At 36.1% G+C, this 17577-nt stretch overlaps 1 protein-coding gene across 3 annotated transcripts; it reads left to right on the top strand.

The window, feature by feature from the left end:
- Positions 1 to 2323: 2323 nt before the first annotated feature.
- On the top strand, positions 2324 to 17293 carry LOC123767592 (fatty acid hydroxylase domain-containing protein 2). 3 transcript variants are annotated; one of them, XM_045757356.2, is made up of 7 exons: positions 2324 to 2477; positions 6525 to 6684; positions 8786 to 8889; positions 9208 to 9353; positions 11995 to 12176; positions 13062 to 13334; positions 14503 to 17293. In XM_045757356.2, the coding sequence occupies exons 2-7, from the start codon at positions 6530 to 6532 to the stop codon at positions 14678 to 14680; spliced, it is 1038 nt and encodes a 345-aa protein (XP_045613312.1). In that variant the 5' UTR covers positions 2324 to 2477; positions 6525 to 6529; the 3' UTR covers positions 14681 to 17293. The 3 variants fall into 3 exon arrangements, with proteins under 3 accessions (XP_045613312.1, XP_045613310.1, XP_045613308.2); XM_045757354.2 differs by having other exon boundaries at positions 2343 to 2509; XM_045757352.2 differs by lacking the exon at positions 2324 to 2477 and adding an exon at positions 2718 to 2838.
- The last annotated feature ends 284 nt before the right edge of the window (positions 17294 to 17577 follow it).

The following is a 17577-nucleotide window of genomic DNA, read 5'->3' on the forward strand; positions in this document are numbered from 1 at the left end:
CTATACATCTTTTGCATTGTTCTGTTTCTAATTACTTTCTTAATCTGTGATAAACTCTGTGGTGTGTAACTGTCTACATTTCTTCTCTTAGTTGCAAGTTTTATATACATATATATAATCATTGTATATATACAATATAATGCTATTAACAAATTAAAATCTTCTACTTAACAGGCATATAGTTATCAAATGAAGCTATATCTTGCTCTGGTTAGGCCCCATTTAGATTATGCAGTTCAGTTTTGGTCGCCGTATTATAGAATGGATATAAATTCACTTGAACTTGTCCAGCGTAGGATGACTAAGTTAATTCCCCAAATTAGAAATCTTTCATATGAAGAAAGATTAACAAAGCTTAAGTTGCATAGTAACTAAGTAACTAAGCTATAAATAATTGTAATTAATAATAATTGTAAATATTAATTAATACTAAATAATATTATTTAATAAATTAGTCCCAATTCAATGCAGAGTTTTCTTCCAAGCACAGAAACTTGTAAATATAAATACAAGATAATAGATAGATCAATGAATAAATAGACAACTTTCAAATATTGCACCAAGTAATGGCGAGAGGAAAAAAACTAGACAAACAAAAAAACTTGCCTCCTGCCTCGCTAAAACCCTGACACCTTACCTTGGCACTTTTTCCCCTGCCCACCTTCGTCACTCTCAGGACTTCATAGAAAGACTGCGCCTGCAACCCTCTTGTAAGATGCTTAGTCTTGATGTCGACTCTCTGTTCACTAATGTTCCGCTCGATGACGTTCTCTCTTTCCTCAGACAGAAGGCGTCAGAGGGCCTCCTTCCTCTCCCGCTTCCCACTGACGTTTTCCTCGATCTCATTGGACTCTGTGTTGACTCTAACTCTTTCTCTTTCAACGGTAAATATTACACTCAAACTTTCGGTGTCGCTATGGGTTCCCCTCTCTCCCCTGTTCTTGCTAATTTCTACATGGAATACTTCGAAACTGTTCTTCTTCCTTCTATTGATACTCGTCCCTCTCTCTGGCTTCGCTATGTTGATGACATTTTTGCTTTATGGCCTCATGACCTTAATCTTTTCCAGCCTTTCCTCTCCTCTCTTAACAATCTGGCTCCTTCTATCCATTTCAAAGTTGAGTGGAAATCTAATTCCCTCCTTCCTTTTCTTGGCGTTCATGTCCACAGCTCTGTGTCTGGGTTCTCTTTCTCTGTCTACCGTAAACCCATGCATAGTGGATTGTACATTCACTTCTTTTCCTACCATCCTCCTTCTGTTAAGAAAAGTGTCCTCGTCTCTCTCTTCCTCCGCGCTCTACGCATCAGCGACCCTCAGTTTCTTGATTCTGAAATTGCCTTTATCTACAAATCATTCTCTCGCCTTGGTTATCCTTTGCATTTCATCAACTGTGCCCACTCTCAAGCTAAACGAAATTTCTTTCATCCTAAACCTGCTTCCAACACTAGTAGCACTGTACTATGCCTTCCCTTCATATCTGAACTCAAAACTTTTACCAATACCTTTCGTCAATACCCTCAACATTGGTATTTACCAATAGGTATTATTTTTTATATTTATATTTATTATATATAGGTTTATTTGAGGGTATTTACCAATACCCTCAACATTGACAACACTTTCTATATTTTGTTTGGCAATAAATCCTCAAATCAAATATATCTCAGGATAAATAGTACCCAAATTTGTAACAAAATAGATGGCAAATTCCTTGGCGTTCTCATTGACCAGAACCTGAATTTCCAGGGACACATTCTAAATATATCAAAAAAAGTTTCAAAAACTGTTGGCATTCTTTCTAAGATCAGATATTATGTACCTCGCCCTGCCCTGGTGACACTGTTACTCCCTCATCTATCCTTATCTCAACTATGGTATTTGTGCTTGGGGGTTCTACTACCCAAAATCATTTGCGTCCTCTAATTACTCAACACAAAGCTGCTATTAGGACAATATCCAACTCTGGCCCCAGGCACTCGGTACCTCTACTCAAATCTCTGAATATGTTAGATATTAAGTCACTGCACATCCTCTCATGTTTATTATATATATATATATATATATATATATATATATATATATATATATATATATATATATATATATATATATATATATATATATATATATATATATACAGAATGTGTGTGTGTGGGTATGCATGTGCAGAAATAATAATAAAACAATTAAGATCTTGTAGTGTACTCTATATATCAAAATATATTACTTTGAAACCCGTCCACTCAAACAAAAATTGGTTTACTTTTACTACAATTTCGCTACATTGAGACCGTCAGCTCGCTACTTTCCACAATTTGGGTCTGGCAACCCTGGTTCCCCTCCCTCAGCCAGTCAGCTGAGAGAGAGAGGAGGACAGTGACAGCAACTGGGGAGATTAATCCTCCTCGGCGCTCCCTTCATCTCTCATTTACTTCTCTTCTCATCTCATATTCCCGGCACCAGGAGCCGTGGGCAGGTGTGGTCCATTACTCTGGTTCCCTCGTTAAGGTAATAAATGCTGTTTTCAAGGTTGGGGGTTATTTAATGCGTGGTATTGTGTAAGGTTCTTTACTGGGGTTGTTTTTTTTCCTTGTTATGTCATGTGATTGAGTCATTTGAGGTATACGGTATACAAGGTGATCGGTTATTTTTTGGTTTGAGGTGATTTGGGGCAAAGATTGGTGAGCTGAAACTGCGTCATTTAGGTCAGTAGTCTACACGGGGTGAGTAGTTAAGCTCGGCCAGTGGTTGGATGGGTGATCTTTTGGACAACATTCACCATTGTATGGGAGCCCCTCGTCGCTCCTGGAAGGATCAATACAGTGTTATACTCTCGGGTGAGTTCATTCAGGTCACTTCCAACTCATATTTACGCTAGTTAGGTCGATTTACATAGGCTGGAGGCTAGTTTGTGGGGTAAGTTCATGTAACCAGTGTTGGAATTGATTTGTTGTAGATCTGTTTTAAGATTTTGGTTTATTGAGGACTTTTGTGCAGTGAGGATTTATTCAGTTCGCACGTATACCAACCTGTCCTCGGGCAGGAGATCTGCTCAAGGGAATGGATTGGGGACAACTACGTAATTTGTGCTATTATGTACTCACTATCTAGGGTTAGGTTAGGTTAGATTTCATTTTTTTGGTTATGTTAATATGATGTATTACTGTATTGATGATACAGCCCTATTACTGTATTAATGATACAACCTGTCCTAAGGTTTCCCAATGCACATGGGATGCATATCTATAGTAAGTTAAAGTTTTTAGCAGTACTGTACATTTTAAAACATACTGTATATTCTTGGGCCAAATAAGTTCCTTTGTCATGTTAATGAATCCAACAAAATGCTGTATCTTACCAAAATATTCTTAAGACATTCAAGCTACTCAGACTGAACCTAAGTGGAAGTTACGAACTTACCAAGCCCTTAAACTAACCAAAGGATTCCGAATGTTAAATAAAGGGCACTGGGGTGTTGTACTATTTGGATACAGGGCCAGTATGAACCTGTTAGTGACCAGATTAGAGCCAGAGTGCATGGTGGGATTGTGTGAAAATCCTGGTCTGGCTTCAGTGGAAGCCTCGGCAAACCCTTATGTGTTCAGTAGAACTCCAGGTTGCAATCCTTTTGACCATGTCGTGGCCTAGTTGTATGGGAAGTGTGTGTGGAAACACCCGCTGCATAGGTTCAAATCCTCATCACGGCTCATACAAGTTTTATCAATAAGTTTAGTGTTAGTATATAAGAAGACTGAATGAGAAGCAGAACAACATACTGTATACAGTTATATGAAATGATCCCTACTAAAAAAAATTAGACAAGCTGTATTGAGAGTTGGAAATGTATGGCTTTACCTAATACTGTAGGGTGCAGGCCCTTGGGTATATGTGTTAAAAATACAAATATAGGCCTATGGCATCAGAAAGTCACCCATTTAAAACCGCTTCTGCACACTTTAATAAAGTTTGGCTTTTCTCTACTTTGTAGATATGGTACGTTGGGCTAGGTAATGTTTAGTTAGGTAAGTGTAGATTAGTCTCTTGGTAGTACAGTTCAGTTCATTCTCGACTCTATTGGAAATCCTAGGTTCGAATCCTGGGTAGGACAGAAATGGTTAAGATGTTTCCTTTCACATAATTTCTCTGTTCACCTAGCAGTAAGTAGGTACCCAAAAGTTAGACTACTGTTGTGGGGTTGCACCCTCGGGAGAATCGGTAGTTCAACCTTGGAGGGAACTGGATATAAGCCTAACATACAAAATAAACAAACATTTATACATGCATGCATACATACATATATACATTCATACATATATGCGTACATACATACATGGCCTCGCAGCTGAGTGGATAGCCCTTGGGGGTTGTAGTCCTAATGGCCTGGGTTCGATTCCTGGCTGAGGTGGAAACAAATGGACAAAGTTTCTTTTACCCTGCTGCACCTGTTCACCTAGCAGTAAATAGGTACCTGGAAATTAGACAGCTGCTATGGGCTGCTTCCTGGGGGATGTGTGTGTGTGTGTGTGTTAGAGAGAAATATATGTAGTACTAGATATAATAAAGGAAAAAGATTGGTTAGAAAGGTGGGGTCCAAGAGCTAATAGCTCGATTCTGCAAACACAAATAGTAAATACATACATACATACTTATGTATATTAATATCATGCCAAACCTGTCTCCTGAAGCCCACATCAAAAGAATATCAGTGACATATGCAAGGCTGGCTGACATCAGAACTGCCTTTAGATGTTTATTCAGGTAAGGTATATACATACAAGTGATGTTACATTAATGGATTGATATATAGATAGAGCTAGAAACTTGTGTAATGAATCAATTTAGAACCTTGTATGCCACATATGTAAGACCAATCCTGGAGTATTTGGTTCCAGCATGGAGTCCATATCTTGTGAAGCACAAGACACAGCTGGAAAAGGTTCAAAGGTATGCCACTAGACTAGTCCCAGAACTCAAGAGGCATGAGTTACGAGGAAAGACTTGTGTGAATTGCATCTCTCATCGCTGGAAGACAGAAGAGTTCGGGGAGACATGATCACCACATACAAAATTCTCAGGGGAATTGTCAAGGTAGAGATGGACATTATTTAACATAGGTGGTACCGTACTTGCACACTGGGACACAGGTGGAAACTGAGTTCCCAAATGAGCCACAGAGACATTAGAAAGAAATTTTTTCTGTATCCAATTATTTAATAAATGGAATGCATTAGGAAGTGATGTGGTGGAGTCAGACTAATGATTTTTAAATGGTAGTAATTTATATACCGAGTCAGTTTATGAACCCAGTAACCAGAGACTTTGCTGTTAGTTCCAGCATCCAAAAACAAGATTAATTATCAGTATCAGAATGTTGGTATCTCTACAGTATCAGAGTACTAACCAAAATTGTGAAAGTCATGTACAGTATATTAATTTGAAGTGATAAGGTACAAGCAGCCTTACTGATAAAGATAAGATTTTTGTCAGGTTATCAAAGGTCAGCATTTTGTTTTGATCCATTAATATGTATACACATCCCTGAATCACATGCCAGCCTTTGAAGAAAGTAAGTAGACATTGGCTTAGCTCTTCAGAGAATTACTGTTATGTTTACAAATTAAAGTTCATATATTATTTATATATATCATATATCATTTAGCCAACCAGATGTGTGGTACTTTTTTTTTTTGGGGGGGGGGGGGGGGGGGGAGTCAGGAACAAAGACTAGCTGAATTTATTTTATTTTATTTATCTATACAAGAAGATACAATAGATTTGTGAGAGTATACAACATTGGTGTTTTTACATTCTTGCAAAGCCACTAACATGTATAGCATTTCAGGCAGTTGAATCTTAACTATAGTGTAAATATTTTTTATATAATTCTGTGTATAGTACAGAATTTCATTGTTTTTACCATCTGTTCAGTTAGCCTTAGATTTTTAATTTATGGGATTTTGGAGTTAACAATGCAGGCATACTAGTATATACATATCACATAACAGTAAACACTTTGCCCCATTTTTTTAAATTTAATTAAATTAGGCTTTAAATTCAAGAAACATAATGAATGAGATTAAGTTTAAAGTTATGAAAGTGCAAGCAGTGGTGATAAATCATAATTGATGCAACATTTAATTATGGGAAAATATTGAGGTCAAATAATGGGATCGAACCTGCATATATTTTCTCATAGATTCCTCATGCATGTGGACTAAACGGAAGAACGCCATTCTTGCTTCTTGCAGGTTGATGTTTATTCCTCGACTATCCAAGTGGTTGGGCACCAGTCGTTTCCTCTGTCCTATCCTAAAGTCTTGTTCTCGTATCTTTTACAAGTGCTATATAGTCATAATGGCTTAGTGCTTTTTCCTGGTAATTACCCTACCTCATCATATTCTTGTCATTTCATTATGCATTTCACTGAGTTTTTTCAGCTGATGATGCCACTGAATATTATTTAAAACTAATAGTATATTTGAATAAAATTCAAAGTTTTGAATGAATTTTATTTTGATTTCAGGCACCATGAGTGAAGCGGAGGCATACCAAGGAGACCAGGGGATAGTCCCACGGCAGCCATCCCATGCTGCTGCAGATTTATTGTCAACATTAAAAAAAGCCCTCTTTATCATTGGCTCTACTACAATTATCTTTGCTGCATTAAGGAACAGTCTCACTTAGTAAGAATCTCTGTGAATTGTACTGTAATTTAATACTGTACTTAGACAAAATCTTAACCTGCAGTAGTATGTTACACAGGTAGTTAATTAATATCTAGGCAAGTTGCCTAACATATCGAGGCTGATACTTCTTTGTCCAAGGAAGCATCAGCGTTGCGTTGCTGGTAATTTTACTAAAAAGACTGGAATTTTGATAATGGTCGACAGTGTTCAAACTGTAATGCGTAAAGTTGCTTCCAAAAGTACAGTGATCCTCTGTTCTGTCTGGTTCACAGCACAGTTGGGCAGGACTTGTGCTACAAGGGTAGATGTTTGTAGAATTAAATCTTGCAACGCCATTAAAAGCCATATAGAGCAGCTAGGCGTATCGGGATAATAAGCTACCCAGCTACAATTAGATACATTGTTCAGAATGTAGATACACCATGATTAGATACATTGTTCGGAATGTAGATACAGTACACCATGATTAGATACATTGTTTAGAATGTACTGTAGATACATTGTTCAGAATGTACTGTAGATACATTGTTCAGAATGTAGATACACCATGATTAGATACATTGTTCACCATTCAGAAGAGCTCATTCCCAACCCCAGAGTAAATGGGTTTTAGTACTACAGTATCACATACACGACTGTAAGAAGCAACTATCCTATTAAGTAATCAAAACACCCAACTATTACCCTTGACTCCTGCCAAAGCCCACCATCCTCACATTCTGCACTCGATTGCAAAATATCCTACAGAATTGAGATCGAAAGCTGTCAGTTAAAATCAAATTTTGATTGTAGTATAAGTTTCCTTGCCTACCTGCCATAGAAAAAAATAAAAAAAATTATGCACTCCAAAATTAATGTTCTAGTTTATCTTAGTTTTGTTGTTTAAGGTTTGCTACCCGGATCAAAAAGTTCCAAGTAGCACCGGCTATGGTGAGCCCGTAGTTTATCTAAGTATTACAGGGGATCTGGGGATAATTTTAATGCTCTGGAGTATACACAGTACAGTACAATAATATTTACTAGTTTGTCCTGTTTTCCTGAGCACAACTCTGTAGTACATATTACTGATTTTCTGGGACCTGCTAATTACTGTAGAAACTTAATTTGAATTTTACATTACAGTAACAGTACAGTACTTAATTTCATTGCTGTTTATAATTGACTAATATTACTATAAATTATTAAAGAGATGGTTATTAACTTTTGGAATATGACTTTTTTTTTTTATTAAATATCAACTTCCCCCATGCCTTTAGTGGTGTGTGTGTGTGTGTGTGTGTGTGGGGGGGGGGGGGAGGGTAGAATTCTTCCTATAGTCAACCATTATTCCCTCACTTTATTTTATGCAGACTCCTTCATTTATGCACTCATACACGCCTGGGAATTACAGTGCATAAGTGCATTCACTTGTGCACATTTTAACTCTTTTTTTTACTCCTACTCGCATTAGACTCCAAATACTCTCATTTTTGTGCATATTGGCAAAATCCTTGGGATCAGAAACTACCATACCTGTCCACCCTTTAAAATGTTGTGATTTTGCATACAATTCAACTTCTTTCAGGACGAGCAAAAAACTGAGCAAAGGTAAAGTTTAAGGATTAAAACTTGTGTTTTGAAATATTCTGGGGTTTCCTCCCCCAGTTGTCCTAATGCAATTTAACTAAATAAAATTTACATTTGTACAGTACTGGCTTGGAAATCACAAGCATGTGATTTATCTTGAGAAAATAATCTGTGCACATTAAACAATCGGATCAAATACACTGTACATTGACCAATGGGACATTGTACTGTATGTACTGTTTTTCTCTTTCCGCACCATTTGGATTGGTCGATACAGGGACGGCCTTGCTTCTTGGATGTTGGCATTCAATCCCTAATGGTCCAAGTGGTTGAGCACCATTCCTTCCCTCCATCCTATCCTAGAAACTTGTCCTCAAATTCGTATATAGTCATACAGGTCTAGCTCTTTCTTTTAATAACTACTTACCTTTCCTTACATGTCCTAGTTTTTTTTTTTAAATGATTTCCAATGTTGAATTTTCTGCTGTTCTGTTGTGTTGAAGATTGTGTAACTAATTTGGTGTTCTTTCAGTCATTTGCAGCATTTCTGGGGAGCATCTGGTAACTTTTGGCAGCACCAGTGGGATAAGATCCTGCGTAGCTTTGGAGATGACTCTTTTGTTCTGTTGGTTTATGGTAAGCTTTAATATTGGAGCTGGGAATACGAGTCAGTTCAGCCACCAATGGACAGAACTTGTTGAAACTTGAATTATGAGAGAAATAGATTTTTTACACTCTAATTTCCAGTCACAGTTATGGGAATGTATTAAATTGTTTATAGTAACAAAAGTATTACAGTAATTGGAACTTTAGTTTGTCTTTATTATTTAATAACTCAGAATAAAAAGTGGTTATGTTCATAGTAATTAGTACATAGTCTTCATGGCTTGGTCCCTTCTTTTGATAATTACTAACTTGAATGAAGTTTTTAAAATATATTTATTATCTTTTCAGGAACAACAATTGTGTCGTACATTGTGTACTGGACAGTTGGGTCCATCTACACTCTTGTAGACTTAACAAACAAACCTGCCTTTTTGAAGCGTTACAAAATCCAGCCTGGAACTAATGAACCCATTGAACTCAAGAAGCTGGTTAAGGTACGAGAGCTTTCGAAATATTTTCTCCACCTACTTGCAACCTCTTCACCATTTACCCTATGACTTCCTATGTCTTCACCATTTACCCTATGACTTCCTATGTCTTCACCATTTACCCTATGACTTCCTATGTCTTTACCATTTACCCTATGACTTCCTATGTCTTCACCATTTACCCTATGACTTCCTATGTCTTCACCATTTACCCTATGACTTCCTATGTCTTCACCATTTACCCTATGACTTCCTATGTCTTCACCATTTACCCTATGACTTCCTATGTCTTCACCATTTACCCTATGACTTCCTATGTCTTCACCATTTACCCTATGACTTCCTATGTCTTCACCATTTACCCTATGACTTCCTATGTCTTCACCATTTACCCTATGACTTCCTATGTCTTCACCATTTACCCTATGACTTCCTATGTCTTCACCATTTACCCTATGACTTCCTATGTCTTCCTTCCTCTTTTGTTGTTCCAAAATTTTGTTTTTGAGGACGAGAAGTCTTCCTCTTCTCTTGGCTTTTGTCAACACTCATTTAACCCTCCACGTGCCTCTCTGCTCTGCTTGCATTCATCTTTCCAAAAGAATACAAAATGCGGTTCAAGTAACTATGTATTAGGCCGTAAGTGTTACCAGTACATCCAGTAAATTTACTAAATGAGAAATTATATGCATTTTTGCCATAAAATACTGTGCAACTAGACATTTGTTTATCCCTTTCATTCATTTGTCTTTATTTCTTTTTAAATTTTTAAGATATGTATTCAAAAAGTTGCATAATTTATCATTAATCTTTTTAGCACTCATAATGGTGAGTTAATGTTGAACAAACAAAAATTGAAAGAAAATAGTCCCCAAATTTAGAAATTGATTCCAGAATGCTTAATATACAGCGTGTTTCGTAATTATCCAAGTAGTTACAGGACGAGAGCCACACTCAATGTTCTATCTCTTTGTCGTGTGACACTGAAATTATTGATGGTTTTGGCCTCCACCATCACCTCGGTTAACTTGTTCCAATCGTCTACTGCTCTGTTTACAAGAGTGAACTTTCTAATGTTTTTTTTTGGCAGCTTAGTTTCCTTAGTTTGAATTTGTCTTCTTGTTCTCTAAGTTTGAGTTTTCAAAAGTTCTTGTTTGTCAGCTTTGTTGATTCTTGTTACTGTTTTGTACGTACTGTAGTGATTATATCGCCTCTTTTTCTTCATCTTCTAGATTTGGTATATTTAACATCTCAAGTCTCTCTTTGTAGCTCTTGGTTTTCAGTTCCAGAAGCCATTTAGTTGCAAGACTTTGCACCTTCCAATTTAATGATGTGCTTCTTGAGATATGAACACCATAACTGCTGCATATTCCAATTTTGATCTCACAAAGGTCATACACAATTTCTTTAATTTTTCACTATCCTTGTACTGTTTAAAAGGGATTCTAAAGTTGGAAAGTGTAGCATATGCTCCTCACACGATGTTCTTTATGCGGTCCTCAGGCGAAAATTTCCATCCAGAACCACCTCCCCCTAGATCTCTCTATCGGTATTCTTTAAAGCTTTTTCACATAAAGTGTAGGTTGTGTGTGACCTACTATCTTCTGTTCTTCATTCCATAATGTGGCATTTATTCACATAAAATTCCATCTGCCAAGTATTACTCCATATTTTTGTCCAGATCTTCTTGAAGGGCATAACAATTGCCTCAAATGTCATATCTACCCCAGTAGCTTGGCATCATCGGCAAACATGTTCATATAGCTTTTTCTAGGCACCTGGAATGCAGTCGATTACTACAGGGATCACTGATTTTTTTTGTTAGGCAACCACAATCGTGTTTAGCAGCAGAAGAATTAAGACAGAAATTGTTTTCAGTTTTCTCCCTATTTCTTCATCGTTTTCTGGTTAATCATTTCACATGCAGTACCCTTTTTTCTTACCCACTCACTTGTTCACTTTCTATACACAAAGTACACCTTCTACCTTGTCTAACCAAGACTTTTATCTAATTTATCTTCCAGTTTATGCAACTTCATACACGCTTGGCATTCTTAACAAAATATATCTTGTAAAATATTTTACTGTAGCTGCATGGAAAATCCTGAGCTACTAATCTGAATTTGCAGTGTTTGTCCCAGGGGGGCCTAAATTGTAACTTTAAGATTTTTGAATTCCACTATAGTGAACCCCCTAGAGCTTAGTGAAACATACCTTTAGTGGCAGGGCAGAGACGATCCAGAGAGGCAGAGACATGTTCGATCCCCACGAAAGCAATCAAGGGGTTGACATCACAGGCCGTGGCCAGTAACTGGTCGAGTGACTGCACGATGATTTGAACATGTATCATCAGACCTTGATAAGCCTAACAGGCTGGCTGTCACTAACAGTGGGAAACATAAAGTATATTTTAAGAATTTTTGGTTAATTTGTAGGATAAATTTATAAACATTTTATAAGGTGTCTCCATTGTATGTGTTTTCTTTGGTCATAATGTATCTTACCCAATTCATTTCTTTTGTTTTTATCAACATGTACCAGTAAATGTTTTGGATTTAATAATGTTGTGATTCTATAGTTACTTTAGCAATAAAGTTGAATACTTTTTATACCAATATACTGTATATATATGTTATATTCCTGACAGTGTATCGTATGGGTGAACATCAACCAAACCATTGTGAGCATCCTGTTTTCTATGCTCTGTTACTACCTGATGTCTCTCCGTGGATTTGACCAGTCTACTCAGTTGCCGACATTTCACTGGGTTCTCTTCGAGCTGATTGTCTGTATACTCCTGGAGGAAATAGGCTTCTACTATTCCCACAGGTATTTAAAAATGGAGTTTGATAATTACTAGTATGCATTCTTGCACACATGTACTGTACAGTGTGTGTGTGTGTGTGTGTGTGTATAATGTGTATGTATGTATGTATGTACACACACACACTGTATATATAAACATACAGTATATGTATGTATGTGCCCATTTGTATGCACTTTACCTTTCGGCTACAACATGCACAATATTTTTTTTGTCCTATTCATACCAAGAGACAATATGTAGCCAAAAATATTTCCATTTGCATCATTTTATTAAATAGCTGGTAAAAAAATCTACCCTTTTCAGCTGTGCCATAAATAAAAAAATAAATGGGCACACAATTAAAAATGAAAATAAATTGTTTTAAATTTGTTTAGTATGCTTAGTACTTCTAATTAAAACAAAAATTATATTATGTAGGTTTCTGCAAGGAAAAGAAGATGTATTTATTGTAATAAATATGACATAGTTACAAGCTTTCCACCATTGACGAATTCTGCCACTTTCACATCTGTGACCTCACTCCTTTATAAGCACTAGCCCCTGGGTATCTGTAAATTAGATTTAGCTCTTGTTAATCAAGAGGTAAAGTCTTTTTTAGCTCCATGTTTCATTTTTTAGTATTTACTAACGCTGTATAGCGTTTGTTGTACTCTATTGTTATCTAACTATTCGCTGACTTTATATTAAATATTTGTAATTATGGAAATATTAACGAATGAGATTATTAATATTGTTATTGTTACTGCATTGTGATATACCCTTTAAATATTCCCATAATCGCACCATTGCCTCGGCTAGCTCGTCTGTTTTGTTAATCTTCGATCCAGTAAATGCAAGCTATAATACATATTTCGTTTTTCATATTAAGTTGGAGTTTTATCTTGCAGGCTTTTCCACCATCGTCTGCTATACAAACACTTCCACAAGCTGCATCACGAGTGGCAGAGCCCTATTGCCATCACGGCCATATACGCCCACCCACTGGAGCATATATTATCTAATATGGCTCCTGTGTTCCTTGGTCCTCTGGTGATGGGTTCCCATGTGGCCACTATATGGCTCTGGGTTAGTCTGGCCCTCCTCAGCACCTTGAACGCTCACAGTGGTTACCATCTGCCGTTCTTCCCCTCTCCCGAGGCTCATGACTTCCATCATCTCAAGTAAGTTTATAACCAGATGTTGATTGATTTGTATTTTGTCTATCATGTTTTAATCCTTGGGCTGCAAGCAATGCTTATATTCTTTGGTTGGTAGATATGCTTTGCTAATTGTTTATAAAGACTGAGGTAATGGCAATTAGAAAAGATAAATTCGGCTTATGAATTTTTTAAGCTTACAGATTTCGGTAGTTATTTTAGCTTCAAAACAAGTACGCATGGATAGATGGACGCATTTAATTGATTGGTGTAAAGTTTAGTGGATAAATTTTAGGTTAAGCTCATTGGATGATAAGCCAGGAATAAGTAGTAATTCAGAAGCCATTTTTCAGATTTTTCCCTTGTAATTTAATATTCATAGTACATGAATTTGATGGTGAACAAATCGAACAATTAAATTGATGGTGAATTGAATATTTTCTTTCCTCTGTCTTATCCCAAATCATTATCTTGATATTCTCTTCCAAGTGCTATATAGTCATCCTGACTTAGATCTTTCTCATAATTGCCTTACTTTAATAGTATATATTATTTAATACTTAAGTTTAACTATGACATAAGCAACATGTAATAAAATTGAGAGAATATTGCTTTAAAATGTATAGGATATTTAGCTGGTATTTGATATTATCATATTTATAACTGCTTAATCATTAAAATTATACAATTAATGAACTTGTCTGTAAATTATGCTGTGAGGCCCTTGTTAAGCCAAAACAAAAAAAGTAATTAATAGCAAAGAGAATCAAACTATAGTATATCATAAATATACTGTATATACTTTTTCTTGGTACCCTTTTTCAGTCTTCTGGTATGGTTTTGTGCCAGTACAATCATTACAGAATAACATTTCTGGTACCACATCTGATACATTCAGGGATATCACAATGTAGTAATTGTGTGTGTTAGAATCAGTGTAATGATATAGAAGTAGGCAAAGAAAGGCAAGACTGCTGTGCCGAGGAAGCATGAGAAGGGAAGAAGGGTAGGAGACGGCAGGTTGTGAAGATGAAGTGAATATTTGACATGTAAACTTGACAGCTCACAAGCAACAACTTGTCTCATGAGGTAGTAAACTTTCTTGACTTTCTCTAGTATACTGCTGTTGGTTTTCAGTGTTGCTGCCTGTTTTCATTTTAGTGTTTTTTACAGTTTTTTAATTTGTTTCCAGGTTTAACCAGTGCTATGGAGTATTGGGCGTCTTGGATTTACTTCATGGTACCGACGATAAGTTTAGAGCATCAAAGTGTTTCTCTCGGCATCTAATGATGCTGTCTCTTGTACCGCCTCGTGAAGCCTATCCTGACGACAAACCTGTGGGCAAAGTCATCAAAGGCAAACAGTGCTAGAGTCGACCAAAGGCGAAATAAATCCAGACGTTACTTGCCAATGTGGTGGTGTAATAGGATTCACAATGATCTACTCTGGTTGCTGCTATTTTTATTGATTTTTTAAATTCAGCTATTATTTGTCAGCAGCTTATATATAGAAAAGCTAGTTTCACCTAAGACATTGTTTCAAATGCCAAAGGTAACATAGAAACCTTCCTTTTTTTAATTGGGGTTGTCAAAGAGCATTGACCATATCATATTTAGATAACATTTATAATCATATGAATTATTTCTGTTTTGAGTCGAGCATCATTATTACATTTCATGGTGTTCATTTTATTTGAGTAAGAGGTTGATGAGAAAAACAGCTTTGAAGAGTAGCTATATATAGCTTTTAGTGTCTGCCAATCACAATGCCTTTTTCCAGTGTATTGTTATTGTCAACACATTTGTTATTTTACCAACTCCAGTTGTGTATTTAATTTAGACTAATACAATTTTTTTATTGACATTTATACAAGTGTGGGAAGGATCATGATTTGGTGTCGAGACAGAATTTTTATCATTTTCAAGCTTTATATTTGTACTGTTATTGCAACTACAGTATGTCAGGGTGATGCTTCCATTCGTTAAAACTAATATAAGTAACGTTTCATATTGTTTACGTATGTGGCAAATATATGCGCGTTACTTGTGGGGAAAATGACGGATATGAGTAGACAATATAATACTGTATACTGAAGTTTGTATTGTGATTAAATCAGATACTGATAGGTATTCTTACATGAACTGTGGGGGTGTATTTAAGATTTGAATAGCCTAAAATATATTAATTTGGTTAAGTATAGAAATTAGTTACTTGTACTGTATTGTGAATGATGACAGACATCCAGCATTATAGGGAAATATACTTGTGTTCCATATAGCATATGTACTACACTATATCAAGGGTAGAAAATTTCACCGTGTTAACTTTCTAAGACACCCTTAGGTGGGCAAAGCCCACCCGCACGCCAGCAAAATAATTAATTACATTTTAGTACTATTGCATAGCTTTATCAGAACAACAGAGCAGGTAGAATGCTTTTGTATATGAAAATCCTTTATATAGAGCAGGCACAATCAATAATGAAAGCAACACACCACCTCAAGGGGACAAATACTAAGCATTATTACTTGCAGATGCTATTTAAACTGTCAAGGATAGCTTGTATCACTTTTATATTGAAAATACTGTTGCTTAAAGTATGTTGACCAGACCACACACTAGAAATTCAAGGGACGACGATGACGTTACGGTCCGTCCTGGACCATTCTCAATGGACCATTCTCAGTCACAATCGACTTGAGAATGGTCCAGGACGGACCGTAACGTCGTCGTCCCTTCAATTTCTAGTGTGTGGTCTGGTCAACATACTTCAGCCACGTTATTGTGACTCATCGCCTGCACTGTTGCTTAAATGCACATCATTTATGCAATTTAACATGTTTTTCTTGCCAGTTTGGTGCTTTGTTACCCTTAGTATCTACCTTTTGAGTCAGACTTACCAAATGTTTGATTTGACTGGAATTGTCATTGATGGAATATTGGGACACCTTTATGCAGTATTAGAAATAGTCTCAAATTTGTATAGCTAAAATCCAAAGTTTACTTTAGATATGTAAGTGCCTCAAATTATAGATGTTTATTTTATTATTAACTTTTTAGCTGCCGGGATCTTTCAGATTTATGATTTGTTGTTGTTGTATTGGCATCTTGAGTGATATTTAGCGCCTTTTGAATATCCAGCAACGTAGATGGTGCTACATAGTCTTCCTGGCTTGGTACCCCTCTTTGATAATTACCTACTGCTATGTTTTTCTGTTGTGCATGATCAGCATAGGGGGCAGCATATAGCAGTCAGGTTATGAAGTGTTATTTTGCTGTAAATACAGTAAATGGCTCTTAATGTAACAATAATGGACAATTGTAAAGACTCTGAACAATGTAAACTGTCTATGTAAACTGGTGTTGCTATTTTTCATAAATGCTAAAGTAATAAAATGTTTTCTAATATTAGAGAATATATTTTATTTACAATAGATAATTACTATGTACTGAGGAGTATAGTGTTACATCATACACACACTCATCCATACACACACATATACATATGTATACATACTCGGGGTGCATGTGGGCAGTGGAAGCAATATTGGCTTCTGAATACAACTTTGTGAGGGCACCTGATAAACACTGTCAGTGAAATATTTTTTGGTTATCTTCCATTTCATATAATCTGGGCATTCACTTACTGGTAATAGTGATCAACATCTATTGGTGTTTTTATATGGGTCTAGATAACCAAACTAATTTTTAATAAGCAAACATTTTTGTACCACCTGCTGTAACCGTTTTGTATTATCTGGAAGTTATATGTAACAAAGGAAAGCTTCATCAGTATTTCTGTTGCACAACACGAAACAGTCCAAAATAGGGTTCTGATAGTATTGGCACAAGTCCTTTTCATATGTAGTCGGGACAAATTTATAAAACTGCAATTTGTTTTCCATCCGATGGTTTTTATAGCAAATTCTTATTATTGTAAGATTTTTCAGAAGCTTATTGAATAATAGAAGTTTGAACTATTTTGTATTTTTTCATTACCCTGGAGGCTGAATATATATATATATTCAGGTGTTTATGTATTTAACAACTTCAATGGCAATGTTTACTGTTATAGGATATTAGTATTAATGCTACATAATATTGAATCCTATATAATTCTCATTCTTTTTCATGTAAAAAGCATTTGAAACATGATAGTGGAGTATTCATAAGTAAACAGTACAAGGTAATTTGTATAAAGCCACACATGCCGAGTGCTTCAGCCATAGTGATGATAGTACAGTATATATGTATAAAAGTACGTATG

The sequence above is a fragment of the Procambarus clarkii genome, chromosome 67 (genome assembly GCF_040958095.1).
Source record: "Procambarus clarkii isolate CNS0578487 chromosome 67, FALCON_Pclarkii_2.0, whole genome shotgun sequence".
NCBI classification, from domain to species: domain Eukaryota; kingdom Metazoa; phylum Arthropoda; class Malacostraca; order Decapoda; family Cambaridae; genus Procambarus; species Procambarus clarkii.